Below are 17188 nucleotides of genomic sequence, written 5' to 3'. Positions count from 1 at the left end.
CAGGGGGACCCTCCACTGTAATGGGAAGGAGGACAGAATATGAGTTGGGCAGGTAGGTAGATTTGGAGTTCTCACACACACACACACACACACACACATAAAGAGGAGGTGTGGCCATCGCCTGGCTCCTCCACAAGGGACACTCACAGCCATGGAAAGTCGCCAGGACCCTCAGCCTCTCCATCTCCTGTCTTCACCGGACTCTGCCTGACAATTACACTTCTCCCAGTAGCCTTCTTGGGCAAGGACGTCACCTGCACTCCCACCCCACGCACAGCAGGGGAGGTAGAGTGTACATCCTTCTTACGCTCCTTCTCCCAAACCATTCATTTTTCTTAATACAAACAAATACAAATAAAACTCCAGGACTTGGCACATCACAGATGTTTAACCAGTAGTTGTTTTTAAAAAAACAACCCTGCCCTTTTTTAAAAAAATTATTTATTTATTTTTAGAGAAGGGAAGGGAGGGAGAAAGAGAGAGAGAAATATCAATGTGTGGTTGTCTCTCATGTGGCCCCCACTGGGGACCTGGCCTGAAACCCAGGCATGTGCCTGACTGGGAATCGCACTGGTGACCATTTGGTTTGCAGTCTGTGCTCAGTCCACTGAACTACACCAGCCAGGGCTAACCCTGCCTTTTTAAGGTTGGTCCATTCAACTATACCACCTCCTCCTCTTGGTCATAGGCTTGTCTATCCTGACTGTTGCCACCACCCTGGGGGGGGAGGGAGAAGCTTCATCTTGGTCTTGCAATTTGACATCCTCGATTCAAGAGAAATTCTCTGATCCTCTCCAGTCACCACCGTGAGGGCCCCGTCTCAGACTGGTCAGAGCTCCCCTCCCCTGCCTTCGGAGGGTGTGAGCAGAAGCTGAGTGTGGTATTCTCTCCCTCAGCCTCCACTCCATGGACGGAGGGAGGGTGTGAAATAGCTCCCCCAGGGGACAGTCATTCCATATGCATTCTCTATATCCCAAGTTACACGAAGACTATTTTGCAGTGCCTGCTGAAAAAAGAATTCAACAGACATTTCTTGGGCACCTGTTATGAGTCCGGCATGTTTGAACTAAGTTGAGGTACAGAGCTTCACCGAGCTCACACGAGCTCACAGCAAACCAAACAGGCAGCGATGAAGCTTCGCGCTCTGCCTGCCACAGTGGTTCGTGTCACACAGTAAACACAGAGGGACTCCAAATTGGGCCCAGTGTGAGAAGTTGATCTAGTTCTAACCCAGGAGGGGCTGGTTCATCAGCACCAATGCAGCTAAGCCATTTTTCATAAATTTGTTCAACAAACTTCTGCTGAGCGCGCATTATGTCCCAGGCCCTGAGCCGGGAAGAGAAATGAGTCAGACCTGGTCCCTGCCCTGACGTTGCTCACGGGGCTGGAAGAGAAAGGCACACAGGCAAGTAGTCACTAAAGGTGTGTGAGCAGTGCTCACTCACTGCTCACTCATTCGTTCAACAAACATGGATGGAGGGCCCAGCATGTGCCCTCCATCCATGCTGAGGACGTAAGGGCAAAAACTACGTGAGTGGCTCTGAAATTGTGCACAGTCTTCATAAAGGGCAGTTACCACTCTGGAGATAACTTCACCAATGGAGCAGGTACTAGAGGGGAGGAGGGTAAAGTGTGGAAGGAGGGCTGACATTTGGGCAGGGGTGGAAGGCAGGTTAGGGAAGACCTTAGAGCAGAAATGCTTAAGCTGAGAAGAGATGGTTGAGTGGGCGTGGTCACGCCTGCCATGTGGAAGTGGGGCTGGGGGAGGGAGGTCTCACTGCCACCCCATTTTCTCTCCTTAGGGCTTTGATGAAGCTTTCCCAACATGTCACTACCACACCGCTCCCTTGGCCCAGTGCCAGCAACAAGCTTCTGACCTCAGGTGCCTCCACCACTCCATCCCTCACTGGCAACTCCTCCCCAGCTAGAGATTCTGCTCCAGCTGGTGATGCATTTCAACACAGCGTTCTCAACATACAAGGTCCAGCCCTAGATGGTGTGGCTCAGTGGACTGAGTGCCGGCCTGCAAACCAAAGGGTCGCTGGTTCAGTTCCTAGTCTAGGCACATGCCTGGGTTGTGGGCCAGGTCCCCAGTGGGGGGCATGTGACCACACATTCATGTTCCTCTCCCTCTCTCACACTTTTCCTCTCTGTCTAAAAATACATAAATAAAATCTTTTCTTTATTTTAAAAAAAGGTCCATATACCCACACATGCCTGCAGGGGTCAAACAAATAAAAATTGACAAGGCTGCCGAAGGAAAAATATGACTGACATTTGATTTTGACACTGCCTCCAAAAAATAGTCAATATTGAAAGTGAGCCTTCCCACCTTCGTTGATCTTCTGCAGGATCTCCCTTGAACACCTGAACCCCAGCACCTGCCTGCTCCGCTTCCCCTCCCAGACTTCCTGGACCGGGGCCCAGCCTGTCCAGTGTGCGCTAACGTTGTACGGATGCCCAGATCGTTCCTTCGGCCCTGCCCATTCCCCCTTCCCTACGCCACCTCACTCTCCACACCCACGCGGTTCTGGCCTCTGCATTCGGCTTGATCAATACATTCCCATTTTGTTGTATGAACAGCCCAAAAGGCTTCCCAGCTGGCCTCCCCGCTCAAGTCTCCCTGGGGCTCTGGCCCACCTAGCACACCACACCCCGGGCCATCTTCCTGCGGTGGTGCTTTCCCTGTGCGTTCACCAGTTCATGGTTCCCTTTGCAGTGGCCCCATGCTGCCTGCTGGAAAGAGTGCCCACTACTCCATCTGGCAGTCAAGGTGCTTCACAGTCTGGTCCTGGCCTACCGTTCTAGGTCTTCCTGGACCAAGCCTCCACTAAGTGATCTACCCAGCATTCCCCACACACACCTGGCATTTCCCAGTGCCTAGGCCTTCACTCATACCACTGCCCTTTCCAGAGTGCGCTCCTCCGCTCCTTTCTACTTTCCTAAATCTTCCCCACACTCTGAGACTCAGCTCAAACACCACTTTCTCAACAACTTTTTCCTCTGAATGAGCCTTCCTGCTGAAAACAGAATCTCTCTTCTAAATCACTAAAGGAACAGGGAAGTAAATAACATCCTGTAAAAACCTGCCATGTGCTATATGTGAAAAGCATATGCTTTGGAGCCAGACGGATCTGGTTTGTATCTGATTAGCTGGGTAACCTCGGAAAGCATAATCTCTGTGCTTCAGTGCTTTAGCTTGAAAAACACAACAACATTTACCCCCACCATCTATCCCCTGGGATATTCAAATACCCAGTATGTGCTTGGCCTTGCATTCCTGTGGTTATTTTGAGAACTATTTGAAATGATGCATGGAAAGTTGCTGGCACATAGGGGTACTCAAGAAATAAAAACTTACTAATACTGCCATCACCTGATTAAGTTTCTTAGAAGAAGGACAGTCCTCAGGGAGATTTCTGTTGGGAGGGGAAGCATGACATGACTGGGAACCAGAGCCAGCTCTGCACCAGGCAGGTTCTAAACAACCATTAAAGCACCATATTGTTGATTTGAAGTATAGAATGTGACTGTTACTTTCTGGATAACCTTGCCCATCAACACTGAATCACCACCTTCCACCTGCCAAGGCTATCCAGGATACTCAGCAAGGCTCTTGGTGAACAGGAGGGAAATTTTAAGGGCCAATGTGCCTTAGCTCTCGCTGCCACCTGCTGTGCGGCGGAGCAGGCCCGGCTGCCTCCCTTACCTTCACACTGGACTTCCAGGTGCATCGTGCGCAGCACATTCAGCACACAGTCCACGATGCTGGGGTGTGTGCTCCCGATGATCGGCTGGCAAGACAAACAGGAAAAGGCGGTTACTCCTCACATCTTGTCCATCTGGGAGGGATGAAAAGCAGCCTGGTAAACGGTGAGAGTGAGGGCAGCCAGGAGTCACTGGGCCCCGGCCCGTGAGAAGAGGGCGGAGATGGGCAGAGATGAGAAGCGACTGGGAATCTGCTGAGGTTACCACTGAACCCCTCAGCTCAGGGGGCGTTCGGTTGAGGCCAGCTAGTCACCTGCTGGGGGTGCAGGGATGAGTTGGCTACCTTGCGTAGGGGAGGGAGGGCGGGCACACAGCAGGGAGGGTGGGAAGATCCCGAATCTTCTCTCCCTTGGGAACCTCACCCAGTCAGGGAACCCCGCCTTCCTACGTCTTCCACCTTCACCCACACATTGGTTCCTGTCCTCCAGCGTGAAACACCCTCTCGCCCACCCAGACTGAACAAAACTGTCCTTCAACTCTGTCTTCACTTGCTATTGCTCTTTTTGCCCTTTATTCCTGAGCTTCCCAGGGGAAGCCACTTCTTCATCCTCTGACAGGCTGCTGCAATTTAATGTTTCCTGCCATAGGGAAGTCCCCTAGTTCACCAAACTTTTCCTGCTGGGACCCTCTTTCAGCTCTCCCTGTGCTTTATCTCTCTGTTGTATTTGGCCCCGCAGATCACGTTACTGATATAAGCAGATCCTCCTCATTGAGTGTTCTTTCCCCTTGATCATCACAGCCTTGTTTTTTTCCTGTTTTCCTTTTATGGCTTTCATTGTTCTTTCTCAAAGAGGCAGAGTGGATGTCAAAAGAATAAGGACTCTACAGTTAGAGAAAGTGGATTTAAATTCCCACTTAGCACAGTAAATACCCCTTACTTAGTGTGTGGCCTTGAATAAGAAAACACCCCCCAAAGGCTCAGTTCCATCATCTTCAAAATGGGGATAGTAACACCTGCCTCCCCTCCATCAGTTATTGTGAAGACAAAAAGAGAGGACCTCTGGCCAAGATGGAGGTGTAGATAGACACACTGTACCTCCTCACACAACCAAAATAAGGACAACGACAATTTAGACACAAAAAAACAACCAGTACTGACAGAAAACTGAACTGTATGGAAGTCCGGCAACCAAGGAGTTAAAGTAGACACATTCATCCAGACCCATAGGAGGGGTGGAGTCAGGCGGCCCGGTGGAGAGGGGTCTGACAAAAAAAAAAAGCGGTGGCTGGCAGACCCTGGGCATGCAAGGTGGCTGGAGGACCGGGCAGTCCCACATTTGCACGCAGATAAACCAGGTGAAACTGCAGAGTGAGACAGACCACGCAACCCAGGGTCCCAGCATCGGGAAATAAAGCCTCAAAACACCAATTGAAAACACCTGCGGGGGTTGAGGTCCTAGGAGAGACTCCCAGCCTCACAGGAGAGTTCGCTGGAAAGACCCACAGGGTCCTAGAATGTACAAACCCACCCACATGGGAATCAGCTCCAGAAAGGCCCAGTTTGCTTGGGGGAAGCGGCAGAAGGGACTGGAATCTGGCAGAGAGTGGAGCAAGTGCCATTGTTCCCTCTCGGACCCCTACCCTACATGTAGTGTCACAACCCAGGGACTGAGTTGACCCGCCCAGGTGAACACTAAGGCTCCACCCCTCACTACATAACAGGTGCATCAAGACAAAAAGAAAAAATGACCCAAATGAAAGAACAGATCAAAGCTCCAGAAAAAATACAACTAAGTGATGAAGAGATAACTAACCTATCAGATGCACAGTTCAAAACACTGGTAATCAGGATGCTCACAGAATTGATTGGATTTGGTCACAAATTGGATGAAAAATGAAGGCTACGTTAAGTGAAACAAAGGAAAATGTACAGGGAACCAATAGTGATGGGAAGGAGACTGGGACTCACATCAATGAAGTGGACCAGAAGGAAGAAAGAAACATCCAACCAGAAAAGAGTGACTAAACGAGAATTCAAAAAAATGAGGAGAGGCTTAGGAACCTCCAGGACATCTTTAAACGTTCCAACATCCACATTACAGGGGTACCAGAAAGAGAAGAGGAAGAGAAACAAGTGGAAAAATTATTTGAACAAATAATAAAGGAGAACTTCCCCATTCTGGCAAAGGAAATAGACTTCCAGGAAGTCCAGGAAGCTCAGAGAGTCCCAAACAAGTTGGACCCAAGGAGGAACATACCAAAGGCACATCATAATTACATTACCCAAGATTAAAATGAAGGAGAGAATCCTAGAAGCAGCAAGAGATAAGGGGACAGTAACCTACAAAGGAGTTCCCATCAGACTGTCAGCTGACTTCTCAAAAGAGATCTTACAGGCAAGAAGGGGCTGGAAAGAAGTATTCCAAGTCATGAAAGACAAGGACCTATATCCCAGATTGCTCTATCCAGCAAAGCTTTCATTTAGAATGGAAGGGCAGATAAAGTGCTTCTCAGATAAAGTCAAGTTAAAGGAGTTCATCAACACCAAGCCCTTATTATATGAAATGTTAAAGGGACTTATCTAAGAAAAAGAAGATCAAAAACACGTATAGTAAAATGACAGCAAACTCAGAATTATTAACAACCACACCTAAAACAAAAACAAAAAGAAACTAAGCAAACCATTAGAACAGGAACAGAACCACAGAAATGGAGATCACAGGGAGGGTTAGCAACAGGGGAGTGGATGGAGGAGGGAGGGGGAAAAGGTACAGAGAATAAGTAGCATAGATGGTAGGTAGAAAATAGACAGGGTGAGGGCAAGAATAGTATGGGAAATGTAGAAGCTAAAGAACTTCTGACACAGGGACATGAACTAAGGGGGGGAATGTGGGTGGGAGAGGGTGTGCAGGGTGGAGGGGAGTGAAGGGGGGAAATGGGACAATAATTGATTATGCTTAATAGCATAATCAATAAAATATATATTAAAAAAAGACAAAAAGAGAGAGTGTAGCCCTAGCTGGTGTGGCTTAGTGGATTGAGCATCGGCCTGCGAACCAAAGGGTCGCCAGTTCGATTCCCAGTCAGGGCACATGCCTGGGTTGCAGGCTAGGTGCCCAGTAGGGGGGGCACGTGAGAAGCAACCACACAATGATGTTTCTCTCCTTCTCTTTCTCCCTCCCTTCTCTGTCTAAAAATAAATAAATAAAATCTTTAAAAAGAGAGAGAGAGAGAGAGAGAGAGAGAGAGAGAGAGAGAGAGAGAGAGAGAATAAGTAAACCCCTAACACAGTGCCTGGCATATAGGAAGCACTTAATAATGGAACTGGAAATAATAATGATAATCAGATCTGTCTGCTGGACTTTTTTCCTCAGTGCATCTGTTTAATGTGGTAGTGTTCCTTCTGTTTTCACTTCGTATATTTTACATGGGGATCTTATTTACTTTCATGGTTTCAGCTTCTCTGCTCATGAAAATTTAAACTGCCATCCTCATCTTGGGTCTCTCTCTGGAGCTGCAGCCTTTTATTTTCTACTGTCCAAAAGGCATCTCTACTAGATGTCCTGAACAGTGATTCCTCACTGAGCTAAGAACCGGAATGACTTGGGGAGCTTAAAAAGAAAAAGCATAACAAAAGGTGCCTGAGAGCTGTCAGATCCTATAGGAGGGAGGCCCAGACTTTAGTATCTTTTATCTATCTATCTATCTATCTATCTACCTACCTACCTACCTATTAATTTATTTTTAGAGGGAGGGGAGGGATGGAGGAAGGGAGGGAAACATCAATTGGTTGCTTGTCGCATGTGCCTTGATTGGACTGAACCCATAACCCAGGCATGTGCCCTGACTGGGAATTGAACCGGCAACCTTTCGCTTTGCGGGATGACATCCAACCAACTGAGGCACACCGGTCAGGGCAGAATTAAGTATCTTTTCAACAAGTGACCTACCTGTATCTTCTGTAACCAGCTTGGCCTGCTCCTCAGACAGGAACCTGGGAGCCACTGAAGCTCATGAAGTTTATCGAATCAAAACCTAACTCTCCAAATCAAATAGGTTTTTCCTACTCTTACCATGGTACACGGCTCACCCTGCTAAGTTCAAAGCTGGCTGTTGTCTTTGCCTCCTTTGCTTTTGCTGCCTCCAAAATGTCTGTCCAGCCTGCAATCATCGCCACAGTTCAGGCCTTGTCATCTCTTGGATCTCTTAATTATCCCCCTGCCTCCAGCCCAAACTGGAACTGTTTTGAGAGCTTTTGATGGTTCACCTTGAAACCATTCTTCGAGTCTCTAATTCCCTCCTTACCAGGTATGGTGCCTTCATGCAGTCACCATGCCCCAAATCTGACTTTGCTCACATTCCAGGGCACCGTCTGAGAGAAAGGCAGAAGCCAAGAAAAAAAAGGGAGTTTTCCCCAGCACTGGAGATCTGGTCTTCACTTACACGCTGTCTACAAGTGCACCATGATTCTTTCCCTATCAAATTGACTCCTTTAATCTTTTCTACAGTCCTTTCATCATCCTTGTTGTCTGTCTCAGGTACTTTTAAGTCTGTCAACATCTTTCTGATCCTTAAGTAAACAGGACAAGTCGCTCTGATGGGAGATGTGACCTCTCTGCCCTGCCTTGGCCTCCTGGAGGCAACACTGACTGAACAGCAGACAGGCAGTGGGAGGCTGGGCTCTGTCTCTCCTGCCTGCGTGGAGTGCAGCCGTGGAAGGTAATTGTAAGATTACTGTGTGTGAATCGGGACCACAGGAGCGTGCAGCCTGGGCTCACCTGGGCAGTCCTGAGGGTCTGCAAGGACAGCTGCTGAGCTTTCGGGGACGTGCAGGGCAGCAAAGCTATTAGACCTTTGTACACTTGATTCTGGTACTTGGGGTTGCCGTGGAGCAAAGAATCCAACAGAACTTGCACTTCCTCCTGGGTCTCTTCTGACTTACACTTTGCCAAAAATTCTGCTATGGACCGTACACCTGAACAAAGAAGAGAGGAAATGCTAAATTGGAAGGGATTTAGGATAACAATCCCCATTCAAGATTATATAACCTGGGGTAATAGGATTAAGATGTATTTAACCAAGCCCGTTCAGCCAAAGCAAAATTGAGGCTTAGTCTCATGCTGCATCCCTGTCTTGTTTACCACGGGCTATGCGGCTGAAGGATTTTGTTTCTGCATAGGCATCTCAGCTTATCAAACTGTTTTAAAATTTAAAATGGCTCTGCAAAATGCACAAAGAACATGCGTTTTTTTTTTATTGTCATGTGATAACTAACACATGCACAGTGCTCAGCTGTTCACAAAATGTCTTGACAAATACCACATCATTGAATCCCAGAGACTGTACAGTGAGGGAGTGTTCACCCCATTTTACGCACAGATACTGAGGCTCACAGAGGCCATGGGGGCCACTCAGAGAGCCCTGAGTAAAGTGCAATGAGGGAAGCACTTTGGAAAAGGGGTGCAGACAGGATGGTGTCTCCTTCCATGCCTTCATCAGAGCCCTTGAGCTATCGTACTGGAGACCCTGGGCTACTCACCTTTCTCACCACACTGTAAGTGCTTTGAGGACAGGGGCTGTATTTTCTTCATCTTTGTGTTCCCAGCACCTTAGCATATACTTAACACTCATATGCAATGATTTCATTTCAGTTATATTTCTAGAGTTAGTCATAATTCAATTTCACAAAGGATTTTAGGCAATGACTCCATAAATCCTTGTTAAATGGATGCATGAAAAATGATATATTTAAAATGGAAAAAGTATTTCCGAAACCACAATGGAAAGATGTGAGCAAATGACAAAACAGAAAAATCATAAATGTGGATGGGAGCTCTTGGAGTCCACTGGACAAAGTCCTTCCGGGGCAACCAGTTCCATGACATGTTTCCTGTAGCAGTACCGGGTGCTGCCACCCTTCACCAGGCCCTGAGGGAGACGCATGCGGTACCCACCATAGCTTTCACAAATGAGCTCCTTGTACTTCCTGCCAGAGTTTGCAATAACCTGAAGTAGCTTGATGGATTCCTTCTTGTCTCCCTCACTGATCTTCTCCAGCGCAAGTATTTCTAGGAGTGTTAGGACGCCTCCAACCTCAAGGAACTCTATGAGGTACCGGTTACTGTCCAGAGGGGTAGAGGAGTAGAAAAAAGACACTTGTCAAGTTCCTTGGCAAAACCTTTCTAAGGGATCTCAAGTTCCTTTCTTTACATACTTTGCCCTCCCACCCAGGAAATGCTCATGGGAAAAGAGACACAATAGTTGGGAAATTCCTTCTGCATTCAGCAGGAAATGCAAACATTCAATACAATGAACATTTCTTGTGTCTGGTTTTCTAGTATCTGTTCTTCTTGTAATAGCACCTTGCCTGTCCCTTGGGGAATCACCCTCCACCGTTCATGAGCCCTGTGGTTCTGGTGAGGTAAGCAGGTGACAGGGTATGTCATCCTTCTGACTGTAGTCACTGGTTTGGGACCGGGTGTGTGACCCAAGTTGGTCCATTGAGGCTCTAAACCCGAGGCTTTCTTGGGAACCCTTGGGAAAGACGTGCTCTCTTTCTGGTGTGGACAAGCTACAGGGATGCATATCTGGAGCTCCAGGGGATCACAGCACAAAGGGCCATCAGTACAGGGGAGAACAGGGCTGAGAATGGAGATAAAGGGAGAGAGAACAAGTACCAATGACGCATTTTGAAGCCCTTGTAGTCAGGCTCGAAATATGGATTCCTACCCTCTGGGCTTGTCAGTTAAGTGAGCTAATAAATTCCCCTTTTCCTGTCCAATATGAGTTCACTTTCTGTATTTCAAAAACAAGAGGATGCTGACTAGTAAAGGGTCAATGGAGGACATGGGATGGAAGAGTAACTAGAACAGAACCACAGCTGATGCCACCTCTGAACCCATCCTGGGTGCTACCAGGTACCCACAGATAACTAGAAGCCCTGGTTCCATGTGGTGTGAATGCCAAGGACACCATGAGCTGGATATGCAAACCTAGAATAGAACTCACCTGCTTACAGCTGATAAGAAGATGCCAATGGACCTTAAAAGCTTCTCTAGGCACGAGCCAGTCATGTAGCTATATGAGAAGTTAAGGAGTGAATTCCGGGGTGGTTTCCACACAGAAACCAGATCATGTGTCTGATCCCTGGCACCACCAATGACCTAGGATGCCCAACAGCTGAACCAAGCCCTTTATCTGAGAAGGGCCTCTAGGTCGAAGGAGAAGGGCTCACACAAGAGGAAGGGGTGTGGGGGTGGCAGGCATGTTCGTGGTTCTCCAGGAAGCTCTGCTGGGGTATTTCTGCCACCTTGGCAGTGACAGGCTCTCTAGAGAGCAAGGTGGCTCTAACGAATAAAGGGTGTGTGGAGAAAGCTGGTGGTCATTTCTCCCAACCTCTCTGTGTCCTGACTGTTGTACTTGTGGGTCTCAGCATAGTTCATTACTTTGTGCCTCATTCTTAGTTTTCTCTAAACATAATCAGCTTCATCATTAACACTCAATTTTGTACTTGCTCAAAGCTTTACACTGGAGGTCACTATTTTTATGAAGAATTGCATGTCTTCCTAATAAGAATAAGAGGAGAGAGTGGAAAAATTAAACTCTGATTTAAAACCACCTCAGTATTTAATGTTATTTTTAATGTGAGCCTTTGCAAAAAGCTTCATTGTAATAAAGCACCCAGAGTGCGCATCAGCTCGGGTATAAGGTATGAAATCAAGCCACAACAGAAAAGGAACCAGTCAACAATTACTAGGCTCATAACACATCACAGGCTCTTAGAACACTTAAGAAATTAGCTGAAATTATTGCAGCTCATGGAGGATGACTGAGAGCTTCCAAGACTGATAAAGGCTAATGTAATGGGTTGGAGGTAATGGTGCTTTGTTGGGGGGGTGGTGCGTGAGGCAAATTATCTCTGCTGCACCCTGGTTCCCAGGATGCCAATAGAAGTAGAGACAGATTGGCTCATTAGGAAAGGCTCTTCCCTTGCACAAAGTGTTTGCTCTGAAGCCAGGCTCCTCTGCCCGTTGCCACTGCAGCTGGAAGCCTGGCAATCAGCTTACACAGTGGTCTCTCTATTCCCACCACGTCTTCCACCCTGCCTCCCCAAACCCCACCCCCACTGCTGCCCCAGTGCATTTCCCCTCTTTTCTTCAGTTACCAGCTAGGCTGACCAACTTTCATCATATTCTTCCTCCTGTCCCAGGCTAGTCCTATTTTCATAGCCACTCACTCATCTGTAATTTTGGTCCAGCATTTCAGCCATTGGTTCCAGAAGTCTACCACAATATCAGTAGTAGCTAACAAGTGCAAAGCATTCATTGTGTGCCAGGCACTGTGCTAACTACAGTGCTTGCACTGTTTCATTGAATGCCCACCACACCCTGCAGTGGGTGCTATTAGTGTTTCATTCACTTTGTGAGGAACAATCTCAGACAGGTTAATGACCTGTCCGAGGACCCAATGTTAACTGATGGAACCAGGATATGAACCTAGAGAGTCTAACTCAGAGTCTGAGTTCTTACAGTCAGGTCTTCCTGCCTGTAGACAGGCAGAGGGTATGTGGCATTTCATGCAGCTTAGCTCCTTCTTAAGTGTTGGTGGTGGAACTGAAGGTCTGAGCTGTCCCCTGGGTGGGAGACAGTGAAGTAGAGTGGATGGCATGTGGGCTTTGGGCCAGAGAGACCCATCAACCTTATCTCTGCCTTTTACTAGTAGATCTACTCAACTTTTTAAAGGCTCATCTTTCCTGTCTATAAGATGGTATAATACCAATCATTTATTAGGCTTGGTGTTAGGCTCATATAAGATAATATTTGTATAGTACATAACTCAGTGACTAGAATAAGACTTAATAAATAACTAATAATTTTGTCATCATAATACACAATCCTTAGTTTCACTCATATATTCTCGAAGTTCAAAGTTAAAAAAGGGGTTTGGGCTTATGTGGGATTATGTGAGAGTTAATTGTGCAAAACACGATGAGGTTACATTGACTTGTTTTCCTTCAAAAGCCACTGCGACTGGGGGGCTGGGGAGAAGAAGTGGGGCTGCTGATTCAAAACACTATGTCACTCAGCTGGTCTATTTTCTCTGTTGTACGACAAGGTCACAAAAAGTTAGGAAGTTACGGATAATTTCAGGTGTAGAAACTGAATATACATCTGTGTATTAAAATGTGGTTAATTTAGTCATTCAATAAGCCCTCTGATGGGTACTTAGGATACGAAGAAGAATGCGGGTAGTAACAGCGATGGTTGAGCAAGAAAAGAGAAGGGCTGAGTGCAGAATTCTTGGGAACGCTCACATTTAAGGGGTGGTAGGACAGATCCTGCAATAGTGACTGAGAAACAGAAGTGGAAGAAGGTAGAGGAGAGAGAAGAGCTTAAGAAGGGGCAGTGGTCAGAGCCCTGGCGGGGTAGTCCACTTGGTTAGAGCATCCTCCCAATACACAAAAAATAAATATAAATAAAAAAATAGATTAAAAAAAAAAGAATCAGTGATGCTTTGAGGATGCTTTGAACTGTCCAGATTCTTCTTTTGTACCTCCCTTCACTCCCAGATCAAGGACATACAAGGTCAGATTCACTGGCATCCCTGAACTTAAAAAAGAAGAAGGGACAGTGGTCAGGCAGGGTCGGGGGTAGGGTAAGGCGGGTGAAGCACTTGATTCAGTATAAAACTTAAGGGGACACCAGAAAAACTCACTAATCAAATAATATCTCAAGGTACTATTAAAAATTAAACATTAATATAAAAATCCATGATAAATACAATATCAAAGTTTTAAATAAAGATAGGATGTAATTCTGCACCTGTGTGATTCTGCCTCACACACTCCCTGCTGTGGTCAAATGGAAAACATCGTCAAGTAAGATAATGAGGGAAAGGGGCACTCTAGAGGGTGTTTCAAGATTTGGTGTCAAGGAGGTTGGTGAGGGTCGTGTCCTGAGTTGTGGGGACAAAGCCAGATTACAGGTGCTGATGTTTCTCAAAGCATCATCTGTGAAGCACCAGCATCAGAGTCACCCAGAATGCTTGTGAGAAATAAAGAGCCCAGGGACCCTCCCTCATTCTACTAAATCAGGACCTCAGGGTGGGTGGTGGGAGGCAGACTGGCAATCTGCATTTGAAACCTTTTCATTGCACACTAACATCTGAGAACACTGGGGCCCGCCTAGCAACCTGTTCAGCGGTATTCCCTTCCACCTGTGTTCCAGGCCTGAGTCTGATGGATAAGTTCACCAGGGATTTAACTGTAAGAAAAAGAGAGCTGTGTGGACTGAGCTCTGTGTAGCTGCAGACTCTCCGGGTTTATTCTTTCCTTTATGGAGCAAATGTGTGTTAAGCACCCATTATGTGTTAACCACACGTTGTGCCAGCGGTTAGAAATACAGAGATGAGTAGAGCAGATGCAGTCCCTGCCCTCATAGTGTTTGCAGTCCAGTGGGGAACAGATCTTAAGCATGTAATAAAAATAAAATGTTACGACCACTAAGACTGAAGAAGTGCCATGAGGATATGTAACAGGGAACCTAAGTTAGTCTGGGGCTCAGAAAAGGATTTCATGGACAGAGTGATGGTTAAACTGAGATCTGAATAATGGAGTAGGAATTAGTCAAATAGAGGGAGTTTAGAGGAGTAGGAGGGTTCAGGGAAAGAGAAAAATGTTTAATGACATGGTCTGAGAGGAACCCAGAGTGTGATGGGCATACAGAGCAGGAATATGCTCAAATCCACCCAGATCTCAAACTAACGCCTTGATGGTGACACATGTATCTTCAGTCCCAGTCTGCCTCTAGGGCTCCCGAGCACAGGCACCTAAACTCAGCACGTCCCAGACCAAACTCACTCCCCTTCTTGCATTCTCTCTTCACAGAATGGCACCCCATTCACTGAGTGTCCCCAAGCCAGAAACACAAGTCATCCTGGCGCATGTAGGTGGAGCTGGGAGTTGGGTAAAAGGACATGGAGTTCAATTCCAGAGATAGATGTGCGCAGGGTGCACATTTGAGGGTCTTTACACTGGGATGGTGTAGACAGTGGATGAGATCACTCAGGGAGAGTCTGAGAGTGAGCAGAGAAGGGGGGGTGGATGGAGTCCCAAGTAACAGCAACATTTAAGGGATGGCGGAAGAAATGGAATGAGCAGGAAGGAGAAAAGCAAGAGAAACCAAGGGAAGAGCGTTTTAAGAAGTGGGAATGGGTGACTGACCAATGCACCTGAAAGGTCACACATAAAGACAATGAGGAAGTCACCGGTAACCTTGGCAAGTCCTGCAGAGTGGAGAGGAGGGGACGGAAGTCAAACTGCATTGGTGGTGGAGAAAAGAGAGGTGGGGAAGTGGAGACAGAGACCAATAACCTTTTCTAGAAAGAAGCTTCACCACAAAGTGAGAGAGCTGGGAGGAATACAGGTTTGAGACAGGGATTTAATTAAGGTGGGAGAGACCTGAGCAGACACGCACGCTGATGAAAAAAGCTGGTAATGATGGAAAGGTGGGAACTATAGGAGAGAAGGAATGAAGTCCCTGGGAAGGCGGGAGGGGACTCAAGTGCAGTCCCCATAGAGGACTGGCTCTAGACAGGAGGAATCCCAACTGCGACTCTGATGGGTGCCAAAGAGGTTAGGAGTGAGAATAAGGATACATCTGCAGGCTGGAACGTCAGGAAGTTGAGGGAATTCTTGACTTTTGGGATGATATTTTGATCACCAGATATCCTGTTCTAAAATCACAGAATGGAGAGAAGAGTTCCCTCAGTAATCTCCCCCTTTTTCCTATTGAATATGGCCTATTTTTTTTTTTTTTTTCTGTTTAGCCAAGGATACGTGAGTCTGAGCCAGGTGGTCAAGCGCACCAGGAACAAGCTGGCTCCCTGGGAAAACTCCTGCTCCAGTTCAGGGCCAGTCTTGCCTTGGTTGATTTCAATGAAATTGTTGAGGATATGAGTCCTTGAGACTTTTCCAGCATTGTCCCAATCCTGTAAAAAACTCAAGAGCCGGCTAATTGCTGCCTGCTCCTTTATAGAAGTCATGATCGATCAGTCCTGAATTTGGCTACAGAGGGCAGGAAAAAAGACAGGTTACCAAAATGTTTAGAAACATGCAGGTCCTGTAGGTTACGCTAGGGGTTCTGCTTTTCTAGCAGTCAGCTGGAAGCTGGTGAGCCTCCGTCACCCACATGGATACAGTGACATTCGAAATACATCTCTACAACAGGTCGCCTGCTACTCGAACAGAGAATATCTAGCTATGTTGTCACGGAATTAAGAATGTCAGGGTAGTAAATGCCTGACTCAAGTGTAAAGGCTAAAATTTTAGCTCTTTGGCTTCTCTGCTGATCCCAGCAACTAAAAGAACCACAGGCTCCAGCTGAGATGAAGGCGCTTGCTAAAGACCTGGGCCTCTCTTATCCCTCACTTCACACAGGGTCAGAGATTTGGGGTCTTTAGGGACCTGGCCTATCAGCCAATCAGCTAAGGTAAAGCACCCCTTAACCTAGTTCCTTGGACTTTCGTACCAACTCTTTTAAAAACAACTTTTTAAAAAAGTTAGCAGGAACAAAAAGTTCCCATTCCATAGTTGGATTAATGGGCTGTGGTTTGTAGGAGGCTGTGTCCTTGGGAGAATGTTTTCAGTGGGGGGAGGGAAGGTTTAAAATAAACCCGTTTTCCAAAAATAGTTGTGATTGAAAGTGTTATTATCCATAACAAATGTTAGTGCTGATGGGAGAGAGGCATGTGTGATTCCTTTGTCTAACAGACAAGTGAAAGTCATATTTCACATTATCATGGGGTTTTCTGTGATTTACAGAATATTTGTGAAACATTACTTGCAGTGGCCATGATTGATATGGAGAGAACAGCTTGTGTGTGGGGGAGATGTGTATTTCACGAAGACGGTTCAACATGAAATTTACAGTCCCATAAAGTGCTTCTACATCTTTGCCAGAGATCTAGTTAAAAGGACTTTACAGTCTGAAACATCCTAAAATTGATTCTAAATTAACGTTTCCTCACATGTATTTGAGATATTGATGGGGCCCAGCTATCAGAATTTTATTAGGAAGCAATAATCTGAAGCATGCTGAGACAGACATACATACACACCGACCTCCGCTACTCCCCAGAGGACACTAGATATGTGCTCCCAGGAAGGGCGTCACGTAGCCTCTGGGACAGACACAGCCACGAACTCCTGTCAGCCTGAGCAGCCAGATGAATAACTGTGGATCAACCTAAACACAAAAATGACCAAAAGCTTTCATGGGATCATGCATCAATCACTGCAAATAACATTACAGCCCTAAGTCTGAGAATAACTCTCAGAGTCCATGGCCATCTTCAACAGCCAAACTGGCCTCAAGAAAAGGGGAATGAGTGGCTGTTCTGGACCCAGGGAGGAAGGGTTGAAACATCCCCATTAGCTGTATCTGGCAGGAAAGCACCCTGTACCCCAGCCCTGCTGTGGATG

General features: G+C 46.8%; 1 protein-coding gene across 1 annotated transcript in view; it reads right to left on the bottom strand.

The window, feature by feature from the left end:
• ARMH1 (armadillo like helical domain containing 1) overlaps nt 1-16869 on the bottom strand; it is a 31211-nt gene extending 14342 nt beyond the window's left edge. The window contains exons 1-6 of the mRNA XM_045859597.1: nt 16829-16869; nt 15545-15772; nt 10717-10785; nt 9663-9829; nt 8487-8683; nt 3710-3794 (exon numbers count right to left, since the gene is read on the bottom strand). Coding sequence (XP_045715553.1) covers nt 3710-3794; nt 8487-8683; nt 9663-9829; nt 10717-10785; nt 15545-15750 — 724 coding nt within the window. The 5' untranslated portion in view covers nt 15751-15772; nt 16829-16869. The remainder of the gene's footprint in view (nt 1-3709; nt 3795-8486; nt 8684-9662; nt 9830-10716; nt 10786-15544; nt 15773-16828) is intronic.
• Nucleotides 16870-17188: the final 319 nt, after the last annotated feature.

The sequence above is a fragment of the Phyllostomus hastatus genome, unplaced genomic scaffold (assembly GCF_019186645.2).
Source record: "Phyllostomus hastatus isolate PE091 unplaced genomic scaffold, TTU_PhHast_1.1 phas_scaffold_182, whole genome shotgun sequence".
Lineage (NCBI taxonomy): Eukaryota > Metazoa > Chordata > Mammalia > Chiroptera > Phyllostomidae > Phyllostomus > Phyllostomus hastatus.
Note: the sequence above shows the minus strand (reverse complement) of the source record. Positions and strands in the feature narration are given on the sequence as shown.